Raw genomic sequence first — 18,660 nt, 5'->3', positions numbered from 1 at the left:
TAACAAAGTCCCATCCTCAGGGTCTGTCCAAGCAAAGGGGGTGGACACAGGGAGGAGATTAAGGACTGGGACTCTGGAGACACCTGCTTGGCTTCAAATACCTGTTCCACAACTTGATGACTATGTCTTTGGGTGAGTTACTGTAAGATGAGGAGAGTCACCGTACTCCCTCACTGGGTGGTTGTGAGGAGTGGATGGATGAACAGGTATAAAAGACTGGGGCCAGCCTGTACCTGGTGAGCTCCAGGTCAAAGTGAGCCCCTGCATTTGTAAGCGAGCCAAGCAGAAGCCATGAATGACAGCAGGGCTGCTTCATGTTGCTCCTGACTTCTGGTAATTTTCTGCTCTTACCACAGTCCCCTCCAGCACAACTGGACATGCTGCTGTAAGTGTAGTCTTCTTATCCATCACAATAGGTAATTTGCCTTTTTAAAAAATTTTATTTTTGAGACAGAGTCTGGCTCTGTCACCTGGGCTGGAGTGCAATGGCACAATTTTGGCTCACTGCAACCTCCACCTCCCAGGTTCAAGTGATTCTCGTGCCTCAGCTTCCCAAGTAGCTGGGACCACAGGTGTGTGCCACCATGCCTGGCTAATTTTTTGTATTTTTAGTAGAGATGGGGTTTCACCATATTGGCCAGGCTGGTCTCAAACTCCTGGCCTCAAGTGATTCTCCTGCCTTGGTCTCCCAAAGTGCTGAGATTACAGGCATGAGCCACCATGCCCAGCTGTGCTTTTTCAATCAATCTATGTACCTTAGAAAAGGTTGCAGTGAGCCAAGATTGTGTCACTACACTCCAGCCTGGGCGACAGAGAGAGATTCCATCTCAAAAAACAAAACAAAACAAAACAAGAACAAAACAAACAAAAAAAACTGCTCCAGAAGCCCTAGCCAAAGTCTAAAGGTGGCCACTGGCCTGGGTGGCCAAGAGCTAACATCTTTACTCAAGGTTTTACACAATGCAGGGACTGCGCTGAATTCTTTACCTGGCTTGGGAGAAAAATGTTTAGCAAGTGACAAAAGGTTATCTATATCTATAGTAAATACAATTCTTTAAAATTGACAAAAGCAATACCAATAACCCAATAGAAAAATGGGCAAAGGATACAAATAGGCAGTTCTCAGAAGTGCAAATCAGAATAACCAATAAACATGTGAAAAGATGCTTAGATTTATTAATAGAGAATTGCAAACTGAAGTACAAATGAGGCTGGGCATAGTGGCTTACACCTGTAATCCCAGCACTTTGGAAGGTGAAGGCAGCAGATCGTGTGAGCTCAGGAGTTTGAGCCTGGGCAACATGGTGAAACCCCGTCTCTACAAAAAAATTAAAAAATTAGCTGGGCATGGTGTTGTGTGCCTGTAGTCCCAGTTACTTGGAAGGCTGAGGTGGGAGGGTTGCTTGGTCCTGGGACTTCGAGGCTGCTGTGAGCCGTGATTGCAACCCTGCACTCCAGCCTGGGCAACAGAGTGAGACCCTGTCTAAAAAAAAAAAAAAAAAAAAGATGCCACTGCTTCATCTATCAGAATGGCTAAAATGTAAATGATTCCACTTTGTAAAATAAACAATGTTAACCCGCATCTGTGTGTATGTGGCAGGGTTTCCTCAACCTCGGCATTATTGATATTTGGGGCTGGACAATTCTTTGCTGTGGAGACTGTCCTGTGGACTGTAGTTTAGCAGCATCTCTAGCCTCCACTCCCTAGATGCCAGTAGCACCTCCCTCCAGTAGCAACCAAAAATGGCCACAGACACTGCTGAATGTCCCCTGGGGGGCAAATTGCCCCAAATTGAGAACCACTTAGTATATAGGTAAACATGTATAGTTGTGTGCAATTTAATGAACACAATTAATTTTATCACCATTTTACATAAAAGGAAACTGAAGTGCATTTCTTAGGGTCCCACTGTAAGTTGAGGTCCTGAGATTCCAAGAAAAGTCTTATTTCAGAGCTCAGTGTCTTGCCCAAAACGCAGTCTCACTGCTCAAACACGTTCTTGAGGTTTGATTGGCTGAATGCACGTGGAACATCAGGTTCATGTTTCCAAGCAAGAATCATGGGTTGGGGAAGGCAAGTGTTTACTGTGGTCCAGCTGAAGACTGTGGTGTCTGAAACTCTGTCACATAGGAGGCTACAGGCCCGGGGCTGGCTTGGCTCCCGTGAAAACACTGCAGCAGGCAGCCAGTCCGGAAGGCAGCATCTGGCAGGGCCTCCAGGCCTTCTGAGTAAGGAAGACCCCAGCTTGCAAAAGACATAGAGGCAGCACTGTGACTGGAACTGAATAGCCACACCTATATCACCTATATTCAAGGGCAAAGGGCCAGCAACCACGGTGGAAGTGGGGGCAGGAGGTGGGGAGGGGATGGCTGGACTCCTGATTCTTTTTCAGTTTCCCTCCCTTCTGGCTGTTGAACACCCAAGTACCTCCCCACTGTCCTCTCCACTCTGTCCTTCCTACAAAGCACCCTCTAGAGTGCAGCCAGCTGGGCAAGGCATGGTCCTATAGGGGGCAGTGTGCATGTGCATATGAAGCCTGCTGGGTACCTCAGCCTTTGGCCTGATCATGAAGATGGTGAACTGGCTTGTTTGGGGCAGAAGACTACAAGTTCTGTGAGGGCAGGGCCCACATAGCTTGTGCATCTTAGGGTGCCTGGGACACAGTGGAGATCAAGGTTGGATGGATGCAGCATGGGGGAGGGAATGGTGAGGATGGGCATGGTCAGGTATCTGTCAGCTGGGACAAACCTCCCAGGCCATTGAGTCCAACTTGCACGAAGATAGTCACTGAGGAGCTGCAGTGACACCTGAGCCTGTGAATAAACCAGGTCCTATCAGGGGGCAGTGTGCACATGCACATGAAGCCTGCTGGGTACCTCAACCCAGGCAGTTACCCAGGTATCCTGCTGGGTAACTCAGAGTTGAGTTAAACCCTGCTCCTTGATGACCACTCGTGGTAGGGCAGCGATGCTGCTTAAAGAACTTAAGGAACGAATCTGATTAAATAATTATGATTTAGCATTTTAAGTGGAAACCTCTCATGGAGCTGCTTGTAGGAAACGCTGGCTGGCTGAGTTCCCTCCTTCTGCCCCTGCTGGACAAATGGCCTCACTCGCTGTGCTGGGCTGGCAGAGCTGCAGGCCTCCAGGTTTCTGCTGGAAGCATCATCCCTTTCTTCTTTCAGGCTTTGTTGAGCCCCAGGTGGAGCTGATGGTGGCATCCTTTGGACCCCACTGTAAAGTCCTTGCAGACATCTGTCATGGCACGATGACAGCTTTACTGCACGTGCACTCACTTGAGGGCAGAGATCAGATCTTAAGATCCTACTGCAGAAACCTAGGGCCAGTGACTCCTTGAGATGTCATCGTACCGATAGGTGGTGACGGTGGCCGTGCATTTCCACAGTTTAGGGCTTTTTCTGTCCGTGGCTCTCAATTCCGCTGCACCTTAGACTCTCTTGAAGATTTTCTAATGCCTAGGCCACACTCCAGGCCAATAAAATCAGAATCTGGGCAAGGCCTTGGGATCAATCTTTTTTTCAGACAGGGTCTCACTCTTGTCACCCGAGCTGGAGTGCAGTGGTGCGATCACAGCTCATTGCAGCCTTGAACTCCTGGGCTCACTTGCTCCTCTTACCTCAGCCTCCTGAGTAGCTGGGACCACAGGTACATGTCACAACACCTGGCTAATTTTTGTAGATACGGGGTCTCACTGTTTTGCCCAGGCTAGTCTCAAACTCCAAGCTCAAGTGATCCTCCTGCCTGGGTCTCTTGAAGTGCTGGGACTGTAAGCGTGAGCCACTGTGCCCGGCCAGAATCAATCTTTTTTTTTTTCCTAAGACGGAGTCTCACTCTGTTGCCCAGGCTGGAGTGGCGTAATCTCGGCTCACTGCAACCTCCAACTCCCCGGTTCAAGTGATTCTCCTGCCTCAGCCTCCTGAGTAGCTGGGTGAAACCCCATCTCTACTAAAAATACAGAATCGATCTTTTTAAAAAGCTTCCTAAGTGTTTCTAAGGTGCAAAACTGAGAGCCTCTAAGTGGACTTTGGACGGAAGTGGGGTGGAGGTTGATGGTGTAGGAAATTTGGAATTTTTGACTGTAGCTATTTTGGTGGTTGTAATTGAAGTAAAACTGCACCAGGGTCAGGAGACCTGTGGTAGGCCCAGCAACTCTGTGACCTATCTAAACTACACAACCTCAAGGGCAGGCTGTGGTACGGGGCTGCCCCACTGAGCCATCTGCAGAGATGGTATCACTCAACGATGAAAGACTCAACGAACCAGCCTTTAACGACCAGTCTTTTCTATTTCAAGAGCAGTCTGGACTCTGACAGCCCCTGATTCAGGTGCAAACTAAAAATTTTAAGATTGGCAAGCAACAGACACTCCTTAAGTGGTTCCTAACTCTCCACAGGTGCAGAACACTTAAGGGTCCCAACATCTGATTGAAACACAGCCCACACCAAACCACGAGAGATGGCACCTCATACACATTAGGGTGGCTACTATTAACAAGAACAAGGATGTGGAGAAACTGAAATTGTTGTACACCATTGGTGGGAACATAAAATGGTGTAGCTGCTGTGGAAAATGGGACAGCAGTTCCCCCAGAAAAATTAAAGAATTACCATATGATCCAGCAATTCCACTTCTAGTATATATTCAAAGGAAAGCAGGGTCTGAGTTTTTTTTTTTTTTTTTTTTTTTTTTTTGAGACAGAGTCTCACTCTGTCACCCAGGCTGGAGTGCAGTGGCGCAATCTCGGCTCACTGCAACCTCCACCTCTTGAGTTCGAGATTCTCCTGCCTCAGCCTCCCGAGTAGCTGGGATTATAGGCGCGCACCACCACGCCCAGCTAATTTTTGTATTTTTAGTAGAGATGGGGTTTTGCCATGTTGGCCAGGGTGGTCTCGAATCCTGACCTCAGATGATCTGCCCACCTCGGCCTCCCAACGTATTGGGATTACAGGTGTGAACGCCTGGCCTGGCCTCAGATATCTGTATATCCATGTTCACAGCGTTATTTGCAACAGCCAAGAGGTGGAGGCAACCCAAGTGTCCACCAACAGATGAGTGATTAAACAAAATACGGTATATACACATGTTGAGGTATCAGCAGCCTCAAGCAAGAAGGCAATTCTGACACATGCTACAGCATGGATAAACCTTGAGGACATTATGCTAAGCGAAATAAGCCGGTCACAAAAAGACATGCTGTACTTTTCCACTTGTATGAGGGACCTAGAGAAGTCATTCATAGAGACAGAACGTAGAACAGTGGTTGCCAGGGGCTGGGGAGGTGGAAGGAATAGGGAGTTAGTATCAATAGGGAGTCTGTATCAATGGATACAGACATTTGTACATATTATTTGGGGGTAGGGCAAAGTGAAGAGAAAAGAAGGTTCAAGTTCCAGACTGGGGATGAGACAAGGTGCTTCACCCCTTCCTCGGTTTTATTCTTACTCAATGCAGGATAGAAAATGTTTCAAAGACTCACAGGAATAATTGTGGGAATGCTGATAGTGTTTCTGGTGAGAACCCAGAAAAGAGACACTAAAAAAAATTAACTGGCCAGGCACGGTGGCTCACACCACCCAGCACTTTGGGAGGCCACAGTGGGAGGACCCCTTGAGCCTAGGAGTTTGAAACCAGCCTGAGCAATAAACCAAAACCCGTCTCTACAAAACAAATAAAAAAACTGTTAGAAGCAAGCAAGTAGGTATGGATATCACCCCAAAGGGCAAGGTGAGAAGGATGTCCAAACAGTGGCTAGCTAATGGCATCTGAGGATTCTGAAAGAACTCATAGCTCTGGCCGGCACGGTAGCTCACGCCTGTAAACCCAGCACTTTGGGAGGCTGAGGCAGGCAGATCACCTGAGATTAGGAGTTCGAGACTAGCCTGGCCAACATGGTGAAACCCCATCTCTACTAAAAATACAAAAATTAGCCAGGCGTGGTGGCGCATGCCTGTAATCTCAGCTACTCGGGAGGCTGAGGCAGGAGAATCGCTTGAACCTGGGAGATGGAGGTTGCAGTGGAGCCGAGATCGTGCCATTGCACTCAGCCTGGGTAACAAGAGCAAAAGTGCATCTCAAAAAAAGAACTCACAGCTCTCATGAAAAGTTTGTGAACCCCACCAGATGATCAATCTCCATTACATTTTGATTAAAAATGACAACGCAGATTAGTCCATGTTCTTGAATCCATCCATCAGATTTGACTTGGGCCTACTTTCCAAAACTCAAATGCATCCTCAATGGGCACTTACAGTCCTAAGAAGACTCCAAAGCCTCTGCCATCTTAAGCTGCCAAGGCCACTCTCAGAGGCTTCCGAGCATAGAGAACCACCAAAGTGAGCGTGTAATTCCCTAAGGCCACCACAGTGAGAGTCCTTGCTCATCAGGATGTGCAAGCTCCCAAATGTCTGTTTAAAAACCAGACATGCTGTCTTAATACTCATCCATCAGGAAAGACACAGGAATAAAACAGAGCTGCCCGGGAACCATGTGGATGGGTGGGGCAGGAGGGCATCCCTCACATCCCAACACAGGTCGGGGGTCTGATCTAAGTGTGATGGTCACAGCCCTGCCAATATGCAGGGCTTGCTCCTTCGCCTCTGCGCCCTCAGTGCCTGGGAGAGATGGAACCCACGGACCCTGTGTCACAGTCACCAGGTTACTTTGTGATCTCCTTTAAGGACACTCTCACAATTCTAGTGTGTGTAGAAATCATCAAGTGAATATGGCCTTTAACTCAAAGAATGAATGTCTTACCCTGCAGGCTGGGCCCTTCCTGCCTGCCTCAAAACTGTCATATTCCTCTGTGCCCATGCCTTGGTGAACCTGGCAGACCCTGTTAGGAGGTACTGATTTCTGTCAGGCTTTCCCCAGTGTAGGCCTAGGAGGTGCAGGCTGGGTCCTATTGCATGGATGTAGGGAGCAACATGGTCACTCTCCCTTGACAAAGCCTCCCTTGATCCCCAACCCTACCCCTAAGGTCACAGCAGCAGCCTCCCCACCCCAGGCCAAGGCTAGCACAGCTTCTGCATAAAGGCTTCTCCCCTGTGCTTCTCCTGGCCACAGGGCCAGCAGCTAGCTCTGGAAGGAGGTCACAGCAGAGGCAGGCCAGGGGGAGAGGTGGAGGAGGCTGCAGAGGCTGAGCTCTTTCCCCTAAGGCCTCAGACAAGAAAGCACAGGAAGAGGGACCCGAGACCTGACTGTGCCAAGAAAATCCCCGCCCTGGGTTCTCAAATCCAAATGCAGAAACTGCAAACCAAGGGAAAAAATTGTTTTTAAAAAAACCAACTTTTTTTTCTTTCCTAATAGCTAGTTCCAATGATGTTTATTACCCACCCTGAGCTGAAATAACAGTAGACAAAGATAGAAGCTAGCCTCTGGTTTTACAAAGCCTTTGTACAAGTCCTCTCTGTCTTTTCTGTCCATGCCAGGGAAATGTATTGCTGGTGCTAGAGGGAGAGGAAATATGGACGGCCAAGAACAGGGCGGCACAGTCCTCTGGGCTGGAGGCCTGTGTTCCTTCCCATAAGCAGGGCCTGTGGGGTGTATGGGGCGGAACATAGGCCTCCGCACCAAACTGACAGCAGAGAAAAGCCAGGCAACCTGTTCAATCGCCCTGCAGTGACCTGGGTTCTATGTGTGGGAGTGAACTGCTGTGGCCCTGGAGCGACTGCTCCAGCCTTGGGGCTGATGTGGTCTAGAAGGACACCTCGCCACACAGTGGCAGGGCCAGGACCCTGGCCAGGCAGAGAGGTTGGGTGGGTGGAGGACTGTGCTACGCTGTACTTGACTCAGGGAAGAAGTCTTGATGGGGACTCTTTGTGGACTCTGCCCCCAGGGGCTGGAGCAGCCGGAAGGAGCAGGCCTTGGGCAGCAGGCTCCACGTTCCTGCTCATCGGGAGCCCCCAGGAATCTTGTCTGTTGTCCCTGGCCACTCACAGCAAAAGAACCCCGCTTCCCTACTCCGGAGGTGCCTGGGGTCCCCAACAGCAAAGCATGGCTTCCCCTTGGTCTTCTCAGTGAATCGTGAATCAGGACTTCTCCTTAGGGGTTATGCCACAGAGGCCTCCTGCAGCACAGATGAGGCCCCAGCCATCTCAGGGGGACTCAGAAGACTTGGTAAACCTTGATAAAAATCCAGAGACAGGGAAGGGCAAGGATGAGCAACTCCGTCACTTTCCAGGTGAAGCTGGCCCAGCTCAGAGGCCCACTGCTTTCAGGCCCAAGGTCGCTGCTGTGCTCTGTACTGTCACTTGGAACTGCCCTGGATTCTAGTCTCCTGGTCCTCTCATGCAGAAGGCAGGCTGGGCCACGCCCTCACCGAGGGTCCTTGGAGCTGGGCAGATGGTGCCGGGGTAGCTGCTATCTCAGAGGCTGCTTGAGCTCGAACAGGCCTGTCCCGCCCTTGACGACCTTCCCGACCACAAGGCAGGCAGAAGGAGACCTCAGCTCATCGTGGGATCCTGACAGAGACACAAGAACACGTGTCAGGGTGTTGAGGTAGAAGTTGGGAATGTCATGAGGGGATTATGGGGCTGAACACTGAAGTCTCGGGACTCAGGTGGGTCCTGAGTCTCTGAAGCTGATGGGATCACGAGGCAGCCCCGCTCTAGCACTTGAGAGGGGAAGGCCCTCTTCCTGTTCCTTCAAAGCGTAGAGGCAGCTGTCGTGTCTGCTGTTCAGCCCCCTCCAGCCGCCCCCGCTCCCCTCAGATCCCAAGATCCCACTGGTGTGCAAGGAACCATGGAAAGATGCCCATGGGTGAGCCCGTGTGCCCAGAGTCATCAGTAGAGGGGAGGCCAGGGCTCCTGCCCACGCACTAACCCAGCATGGTGGCTTGCTTCAGAAACTGGAAGCTGGTTTCAAACGTCATCTGCTGTAGCGGGGAAGAGTTTGACCGGATCCCAAAGCGATTCAGTGGCTTGTAAACACCCTCGAAGCACATATAATCAGCAACCAGGGAGAGATGGCGAGGGTCGACCGCGATGCCTGTCAAACGGGAGGTAAAATTAGGAGGGATTAAGCAGTGACCACGGGAGCAGTCAGCAGACACAAGCCAAGCTGCCTCCACATCAGCACATGGCTTGGGAGTTAGACTCTGGGGCTCCCCTTCAGCTCCGCCACCTGCTCACGCTACTTAACCCTTCCCCGTGGTCTGGGGCATCTTTCCCTGACCCCTGCATCCTGCTTCCCACTTCCTTCCAGCAGCACAGGAAATGAGGATCTAACCGCACTGTTTTCACTTGGGAACTGAAACCCCAAAGGCAGGATGGGGCCAAGTTATCAATCAGGAGCTTTCTCTAAGGCACCAGCAGATGAGACACCACTGAAGCGGCCTCAGTGATGGGAGACGTCACCTCTTCACAGATCTGCAGTCTCCTACAGGTGCACTCACTGCACCCGTGCTGCAGTGCCTGCCTTGGTGCTGGACTGACTCGGTGCTGGACCGACACGGTCCTGACCCTCCTGCCGAGCCTTCTGGTGTCCTGGCTGGTGCCCAGACCTCGGGGTGTTATCTGCAAGCTCCCCTTACCATACACGGCAAACACATCCTTGATCTCCTTCTCGATCACCCGCAGCGCGGCCTCGATGCCATACGTGTTGGCCATGGCGTGGATGTCGTTGGAGTAGAGGCGGCGCAGATCCAGGACCTGGAGAGAGGAAGGAAGGGATTTATTTAGAGGGCCTGGCCTTCTGCTCCCTTCTGCCTGCGTATCTCCCCCTGGCCGCTCTCTCTCTCCTTGTGTCTGGCAGCTCGGTACAGCTGATGACAAAGTGGTCAAGAGGTGGCCCAGGATTAGCAGAAAGAAATGGCTAGGCAGAGCTGCTGACGGCTCGCTGGCCAGGGCCCAAGGTCTGTATCGTCATTACAAGAATCCAGGGATAACTTTGGACACGCTTTAGATTCAATAGGAAGAAAAGGATTTTTTCTTCTTATTTTTAAACTGAGATCTGTTTACTAGGATTAAGGCTTCCCTTAGGAAGCAAGGAAAGTTCCCCTAGCAGCGACACATTACACACCCCTCCAGGGTGCATGGAGTGGGGGCCAGTCAGCCGCACAGGCATGTGCCGGGCCTTACCAAGGGGCCAAGGTGCGGCTGAGCTGTCTTGGAGGAGCCTCTCACCCTGCACTCTTGGCAGGTGCCAATCTTCCTTGCTCATCCTCTGGGAAGTGTTTGGTAAAAGGGTTCAGGGGAGCAGGAGACTTTGCAGGGTGGTCATTGGTGGGGGCAGAAGTGTACGTGGCAGGGGGAGCTTTGCCAGCCTAGCATAGACTTGTTGGGGGGTTAGGCTAGAGGGCCCCAGTTCCTCAGTGTTCTGTGGGGGAAACCCAGAAAGTTCTGGGAGAGTTGGTGAAGTGGGAGTACTTGGAGACACAGCTCAAAGGACAGATGAGCTGGTGAGCAGGTGGGACAGGAATGCCAGGGCACCTCTACCCCTGGGACCCCCTTTACCAGATAAAGCGAACACCATCTAGGCAGGTGATGCAGCAATGATTTCTTACAACTCTACTTCGGAAGGGTCTTAATTTCTTTTTTTTTTTGAGATGGAGTCTCACTCTGTCCCCCAGGCTGGAGTGCAGCGGCGCAATCTTGGTTTACTGCAAGCTCCGCCTCCTGGGTTATCGCCATTCTCCTGCCTCAGCCTCCCGAGTAGCTGGGACTACAGGCACCCGTCACCACGCCCGGCTATTTTTTTTTTTGTATTTTTTAGTAGAGAAGGGGTTTCACCATGTTAGCCAGGATGGTCTTGATTTCCTGACCTCGTGATCCGCCTGCCTTGGCCTCCCAAAGTGCTGGGATTACAGGTGTGAACCATCACGCCCGGCCCGAGGGTCTTAATTTCAAGGAAAAAACTCTACTCAAATTAACCCGGGCGACTCTGGGTTGGATAAGTTCAGCAGGGTGCTTTACTGGGGACCTGAATGAGGCTAACGTGCCCCAGAATCCCCGGGAGGCGGACGAGGACACGCACACTTGGTTTGGGGAATGTGGCCTGGAAGCACGAATGGCTCAGGAAGGGCCAGAGTAAATCGCCTAGAGCGAGCCTCCCAGTGGCTGGGTCTTGAGACAACGTGGGGTGAGGACTAATGCTTTGTCCCAGGCCAGCAGACAGCCTGTCTTACCTCTGCATACTTGAACAGCTCTGGGAGGTTGATTCCTTCTGTGTTTAGCACAAGCTCCTTCTCGTTCTTATTGTTGGTTGTTTCATTCAGGAGGCACCGAGTGATGCCCTTGGTCGCATAGATGACGGCACCATGGGCCAAAGATACTACCAGGGAGCTCATGTCAAAGTTGATCTTCATCAGAGGGAGCTTCACTGTCACCTGCAAAAGGAGGGAGAACTGGGTAGGGTGACAGCTACCCCAGTCCCCACAAAGAGGACTGAGGCGAGACTCCTTCAAAACCTTTTCAGGAACTCCCTGGCTGGGGGAAGGTGGTCCTGCTGGGCAAGCCAGCAGGTAGTCTGAACATTGGAGATGGCTGAACTGTGTACAGGTCAGCCATCTCCAGTCCCCCAGATTCAGGGGGAAACAGTGGGGTTGTTTTCACAGCTGTCGGTGACAACATTGAGATTCACATCCACTCTGCACTGCCCTTAATGTCCTTAAAGACCACAAGGCAGGGTACACGTTGTTTCACGCGTGCAATCCCATCAGTGGTTCTTGTTATTACCCCATCACTTGGGAACCACTGAACTGGATCAAAGGAAAGACAAAGCGTAAGTGTGTGCACATGTCTAGGCATCCAGAACATCCAGGCTTTAAGGGAACCATGAAATCCCTAAAAAGATGGTGGCAGGGGCTGTGTGTGTGGGGAACTGAAGTGTCCCTGCCTGAGGGCACGAACAGTGTCTCTACAACACGTGTGGTCCATGGTAACATATCTGTTGTACTGAAGATTAAAGGAGGTGGTGTATTTGAAAGTACCTAAAGGGCCTGGTAGATCAGTCCTGTGTGTCTTGAAAGATCGGGGAGAAGTGGCTTACTAGGGGTTTGAAAATGACACGTGTGGGCCCTTTTTCGGGGCAGAGGGTTTATAGCCATCACCAGATTCCTAAAGGGATCTGGGATTAAAAAGAACGAATGACTCTCGCAGGCCCCAAACAGGAGGCCTGGGTGTGCTCTGAGTGGGAGACCATGGGGAATGTTGGCTGCCCCCTGCCCAGCTGTGCAGGGGAGCTCAGCAGGCCCCTCCCACAGAGGGATTTGGCCAGCTGGACCAACCACCCAAGCCCTGGCCTGCACGGCCACACTGACCTGGCACCACAGGCTCTCCTCGGTGTCGTACTGGTAGTCATCTATGAACGGGTGGATCTCACGCACAGCCTGGACCCGGCGCTCCATGGCCTCGGGCCCCTGGGGCTCCTGGCTGTGGGTGGGTTTCCGGGGCTGCGTCAGGAGGGCGGGAAGGGACGGGTCCTCCTCAGTGCCTAAGCCCACCTCTTCGTCTTGCTCTTGGGTCTTTCGAGCACCTTCCCTGTGGGGATTTCGTTCCTCCTCCATGTCTTCATCGTCGTTCTCCTCGCCCTCCCTCTCCTCCTCTTCCTCACTCTCATAATCAACCTGGCAGAAAAGGGAGCACAGGCTGTGTCACTTGGGGCCCCACCATCTACCTGGACTCTGCCTGTGGAACAAAGACCCCTGCAAAGCCTTGGCTGGCCTGGGCTACCTAGGCCCCACCTGCTCCACACTCCCGGCTCCTCTGCTCCGGCCTGGTTGGTCTTTCTTCTTCTTTTTGCCTTGAGAATGCCACCTCTCTGTCCCCCTGAGCCCCCCACAGAGGTGGAGCTCACCCTCACTCAGCCCTCACTGGTGTACCTGCTCACCGGTAAGTTCCCTCGGCCATTATGACAGCAGGGGACTGGTTTGTGGGAGGAGAGAGAGGTATATTTTCATTGTAAAAACCAGAGGCAGCCTGACTTTTTCTTGCCAGAAGCCTGTCTGGGTCCTTGAGTCCGATTTAAGTCCAGGGATGGCCACATCTAAAAGGCAGCCCTGGAGTGGACCCGTGCCAAATTCCCACCCTATGAACCCCATCTTCTCAAGAGAGAGGTATGCTGGGCAGGCAGGTGCTGCTTCAGGGTTCCTTGTGGGTTCATGACACAGAGGTGTGGCCTGGGTGCCGGGAGATAATCCCTCTAGGTTAACAGGGAAGGGGGCTGGGACCACAGCCCCTTCACCCCACACAGGGTCTCTCACCTCCTCCTCCTGCTTCTCCTTGCGTTTGGCATCAGAGGCATCGGCGTCCCCCTCCTCAGCTTCAGCATCCACAATGTGCCCCTCCTCTTCCTCATCACCCTCCTGCTCTCCCTGTGGTTTGTGGGCAAGGAAGAAAAAGATTAACTCCAATATCTAGTGCTCAGTGAATCCATCCACCCACCAACCCATCCATCCATCCGTGCCCCACCCTTCTAACCCCTTCTCCCATCCAGCCACCACCCTCCATCCACTGCCACCCAACCCAACCCGTCTACTGGCATCTACTCTGTCCAGTCCCAGAACCCAGGCCTCCTTCCCTTCAGTCTTCATCTTTACATGCACCACTTACTTGCAAAGTTTCATTCCCAAAAATTAAAAAAAAAGTGCCAGGACTTGCTTTCTTAGAAGAAGATGGTGTCAAATATTGTTCCAAATATTTTTGATCAAACCCAGTTGCAGGTGGGGATGAGGAGGAAGGGTTATCTTGTAGAATACTGAGTATCTCTTCCTTTCTCCTCCTGAACTTGGCTCCTAGTTTTTTATACTCTCCTTCTGGGTGAATTAAGAATCAAGACCAGGCAGCATTCTAAAGATAGTCCACACCCGCTTGTGCTTGAGTGAGCTAGCAGGTGAACTCACGGAGCAGGAGAGACCTAGCATTTTCCCTGGTGTAGGCCAGCCCCTCATTTTAGGGGTGAGAAGACAGACCCAGAGAAGGGTGAGACAACTGAGACCACAGAGCTGGTTGGGGGTAGTTCCAGTCCACATCATCCCCAACCCAGGCAGGCTCGCTGCTGGCTCAGATGGCACCCAGGGACCTGCTCCCACACCACCCTCAGGTCTGGCCTGCTCCTGGGTCTCCTGGCAGATATCTGATTATTTATTCCTGGACTATTTTGCTCCTCCTGGTTTTTTCCCTCTTCTTCCCCTTTTTGTCACTGCAGTCCAACTTCTCTGCTTCCAGATACCTCTCTGGTCCCTGTCAGTGCCCTGGTGGGCCTCAGTTCATCTTGCCTGGGCAAGTCAAAGGCAGAGCCAAAGGAAACCGGAAAAAGAACTTTCAAAGGCTCAGTGCACGCCATGACCTCGAGCCCCTCCTCAGGATGAAGACCAGTTACAGCGGGGTCTTGGAGAGCAGAGCTATGATGCGGAGGCCTGCCCCGGGGCTGGCTACACCATGCTGCCTGGCAGCCTCGCCTGCCTGGCCCATCAGGCCAAGAAGTGAATGCTGCTTCTGGGCTCTCAGAACAGCAGGTAAAAGCTGAGATAGGTAGGAGATGGGCCAGCACCAGGACGGGGCTGGAGGAGCACAGAGAATAGGCACAGAGCCTGCCCAGTCTGGGGGCTGTCCCTGTGCAACTCTAGCGACCCCCAGGGACTCACTCACCCGACTCCTCCCCAACTCCCCAGTGTTGTCCAGATCCCGCTGCGTAGCTCTTCGAGTGTTTACGTTCCTGAAGGTTGATGCTTTATTATTCTTCTTTTTGATGGATTCCATCAGAAGTTTAAAGAATCTAAAACAAGAAGAAAGCCAAAAAGCCCTGTGCAGTACCAGCATGTCCAGCCCTACCCTCATTTGGGGGATAGGATGCTGAGGGATTCCCACAGGGGATCAGTGCACGAGATGGAGGCCCAGCCTCTCCTAGCCACTCACTTGTCCCTACCCGCTGTTTTGGAACCGTCTCTGGCATATCAGGAACACCGGTTCCACAGTCCAACAGGCCTGGTCTCAATAGGTGCACTGCCACTCCCGGGGTATGAGTAGGACAGGCAGCTTCCTCAGCTTTAAGCCCCATTGTCTAGAAAATATGGGAATTACTACGTATTCTGCAATCTTGTTTGCTAACGATGAGAAACAACCCTATGTCTGATTCCTCTCACAGCGCCTGGCAGAGTGCGTGCTTGGTGAAGGACAGTTGTAGGTGCCGCTGTGGTCGTCCTCTAACAAGGAAGGCAGAATCTACTGTAGGAGAGGGGAACCCCACCCAGGACTAGGACCTTCCCCTGCCCACAACCTGCAGCATCTCCAGAAGGTGGTGTTGCTCTGGCCAGAGAACTCCCGTCCTTGGTGTGGGAGCCCCGGCAATGTGACGAAAGAACGAGGACTTCGGAAGGGCTCATCAAAATTTCGAAGGGCAGAGATAACTTAGCTTGTGGCAATGAATCGTGTCAACAAGTTAGAACCACACCAATTTAAAAGAACCAACCTGAAGCTCAGAACCTGGCCCCCTGCCACTTCCTCCAGAGCCATCTATTTTTAGGGCCCCTTAGGATCCACCCTGTCCCCTCCATACCACTTCTTTCCTCATGTAACCCCCTGCCTGTCTTTTCCAACAGGCCAGAATAGCACACCAAAAAGGGCTGCTTGTGACTGTGAGAATCGGGTCCCTCACACATCCAGCCAGCCGTCCCACTTTCTCTGAGCGCCTATACTGTGCCCAGCATGTGCCAGCCCTGGTGGCAAAGCAAGGACGAAAAGACAGACTCCAGGCCCTCAAGGAGCTTAGAGTCTTCATTTGAAAAAGTAGGCAGGTCAAATGTATACTATTTTGCTCATTAAAAACAAAAGAATGCCACTCATCTTCCCTAGTATTATTATTATTAGTTTTTTCTTCCCCCCCGAGATGGAGTCTCTCTATCCCCCGGGCTGAGTGCAGTGGTGCGACCTCGGCTCACTGCAACCTCCGCCTCCCAGATTCAAACGATTCTCATGCCTCAGCCTTCTGAGTAGCTGGGATTACAGGCACGCACCACCATGCCCGACTAATTTTTCTATTTTTAGTAGAGACGGGGTTTCACCATGTTGGCCAGGCTGATTGTGGACTCCTGACCTCAGGTGATCCACCTGCCTTGGCCTCCCAAAGTGCTGGAATTACAAGGGTAAGCCACTGCACCCAGACCCCAATATTATTTTTTAACTTTTTAAAGGTGTACGTGGTTTGCCCTTGGTAGAAAAAAAGCCCCCTCATCCATTAATCCAGAGAAGAGCTTGTTTACCAGGCACTGGGGACAGGAACAGGATAGCCAGATGAGAGAAGGCCGGGCTTGACTTTAGAAAGATACAATCCCACTGGAAAGAGGGGGTGGGAGAGATGTTTCTGTAAGGACAGGTTCAGGTTAAAGTCCTGATCCTGCCACAGACTGGAGAGGAGGGCCTTGATCTCATCTGCAACATGGGATCACTCTCACTCTGCACCCGAGGCTACTGTGCAGAGCAGAGGAGATGGAATGAGGCGGAGTGGAGGTGCGGGGCTCAGCTGCTGCCACACACAGGGCTGCTTCCCTCAGCTGGGCGCCCCAGCCTGTCTCAACTTGTGGCAATGTCACGGCTCTGATGCTTTTGCCCCCAGCATTTCACATCCGGCCTCAACTCTAACTGCCCATCTGCTCCCTCCACCCTGTGCACCCTTTGGGCCTTTGCTTGAGCGGCTCACTCTGCCAGTAACTTCCCTGGCCAATATCTACCTACTGAAGCTGTACTCATCCTTCAAGGCCGGGCCTCAGCTGCTGTAACTCTTCCAAGAAGCCCTCCCTGATTCCCCCAGTTGGGGATGCTTTCTGCCTTCCCTGCCTCTTTTGGTGACCAGGACTTGTGGAGAACGTAGGAGGGAAGGAGGTGAGAAGGCAGAATGAATGGCTGGTGAGTAAGTGGTAGGCATGCGACTAGCGTGCCAGTTTTCCTGGAGGTGCAATTTGCCCTTCTATGGTTTTGCCAAGAGCAGGGGAACTAATGGCCCACAGTGACTGCCTTCTCAAGGTTGTGCAGCTCATCGGAATGTAGCAACCGAAAGGGAACAGGAGGGGCAGGGGCAGAGAAGCCTCCCGTCCCACGTAAATAATTACAAACAGAGCACATGACCCCTGGCGGTTTCTGAACGCGCCTGGCAACAGCTCCACCACCTGCTGTTTGGAAAGTCAGATTCACAGAAGCTACAATTACAGACTGTCAGCTGGGTCTTTTCATGGCTGGGGACCGGAGGCCAAAACTTACAGCCCCTAACTCCTAGCTCAGTGCTCTTTCCACTTCACCTCCCCGGCCACCTGCCAGACAATTTACACAAACAGCCCATGTGATGGGTGCCAGTGCAGAGATCTGGGGGGCCTTCTACACTTGTATATCTCTACCTAGGGAACCATCTGTCTCGTGCTGTTTTTCTCCAGGCTCTGTCAAGGGTCTCATGACTCCACAGCTGGGAGAAGGGAGGGTGAGGGCAAAGAGAAAGAAAAGGAGGGTGGCAGAGAGGAAGGAAGGGGGAGGGATGGGAGAAAGGAAGGAGAAAAAGCTTCTTGGGGGTTGGCTGCTCTTTTGAAAGTGCACTCACACTTCCTCCCATTTCCTGTGGGCGGCCAGAGGCCTGAACGCAGCTGCTCTGCTGCCTGGGGCCTGACAAAGGGAGTCCAGACCGCACCCAGCTCATCCACTGCCCCATCTTTTAGCTCTGCCTAACCCCTCAGCCCCATTCTGCTGAGTCCTTGAGGCCACCTCCACCAAAAGCTACTGCTCATGGCTTTATTTATCACAGATTTTCAAGTGCACAAGCAAAACACAGGGAGGAGCTGAAAAAGTACTTCACGGCTGGGAACAAGCCAGGGCTGTCCCTCATCAGGAAGAAGTCTTAAAAAGTGATTTCCTATTTTCAATTCCATGAGGTAATATAAGTAAAAAGAACCCCAGCATGGGCTGGCGCCAGCCTCGTGCCAACCTACCTGCTGGGCAGGCCTGGGCCTCCTGTGAACAGAACTGGGGCAAAACATCTAACTCCGCCCACCCTTAGTTATTCTCTAGAGGCCATGAAATCTGAATTCCCATTTCCCAGAAAACCACTGCCAGGCCAGCACAAACGCCCCCTGCACTTGGTAGTTACGTTCCTCGCTGTTAATTAAGGAGCTGGCAGGCAGGTGCACAGAGCACTCCGCTGCCACTCTGCCCAGTGCCCAGATAGCACGGAGGACCACTTGACAGAAGGAATGTTCTCAGCCCAGGCTGGCACCAACGCAGGTGCTCCTGAGGCCCAGCCAACAACAACTTCACCCAGGGCTCGTGAACTGGGGCAGGAAGCACCTGGCCAGTGACCCCCGTCCAAAGGACTGAGTTCACATCCAAGCTCCTCCACCCCAAGACCCACCATCCCAAATGCCACCTGCACAGAGGGCTGGCTCGAGGCCAGGCCCCATAAGGTGAGAGGGCAGAGGGCTGAGGGCAGAAAAGTCGTACTGTGTTGCCCACGCCTGCCCCTGTGACTCAGCGACGAATGGGCATGGCTCAGTATGTGTTTGTGGGATGGCTGAGTGCAGGGAGCTTTCTGCTTCTGCTCTGTCATTGCTTCTCTATCGGAGCAGCTCCCAGAAGACCGAGAACTGGTCTAGATTAGAGGCAGTGGTCAGTGGCCTGTGGCCAGATCCTGCAACAGATGAGAACCATCTGGGCCTTACTGGGCTTT

General features: G+C 52.2%; 1 protein-coding gene across 1 annotated transcript in view; it reads right to left on the bottom strand.

Annotated features, from left to right (window-relative positions):
* Positions 1 to 1,809: 1,809 nt before the first annotated feature.
* The window catches only part of POLR1A (RNA polymerase I subunit A), an 86,543-nt gene continuing 69,692 nt past the window's right edge, over positions 1,810 to 18,660 (bottom strand). Inside the window, exons 28-34 of the mRNA XM_016948898.4 lie at positions 14,607 to 14,733; positions 13,220 to 13,330; positions 12,278 to 12,583; positions 11,144 to 11,344; positions 9,551 to 9,668; positions 8,842 to 9,006; positions 1,810 to 8,480 (exon numbers count right to left, since the gene is read on the bottom strand). Of these exons, the coding sequence (XP_016804387.1) occupies positions 8,380 to 8,480; positions 8,842 to 9,006; positions 9,551 to 9,668; positions 11,144 to 11,344; positions 12,278 to 12,583; positions 13,220 to 13,330; positions 14,607 to 14,733 (1,129 nt within the window). The 3' untranslated portion in view covers positions 1,810 to 8,379. The remainder of the gene's footprint in view (positions 8,481 to 8,841; positions 9,007 to 9,550; positions 9,669 to 11,143; positions 11,345 to 12,277; positions 12,584 to 13,219; positions 13,331 to 14,606; positions 14,734 to 18,660) is intronic.

Source organism: Pan troglodytes, chromosome 12 (assembly GCF_028858775.2).
Source record: "Pan troglodytes isolate AG18354 chromosome 12, NHGRI_mPanTro3-v2.0_pri, whole genome shotgun sequence".
In the NCBI taxonomy this organism is placed as follows: Eukaryota; Metazoa; Chordata; class Mammalia; order Primates; family Hominidae; genus Pan; species Pan troglodytes.
Note: the sequence above shows the minus strand (reverse complement) of the source record. Positions and strands in the feature narration are given on the sequence as shown.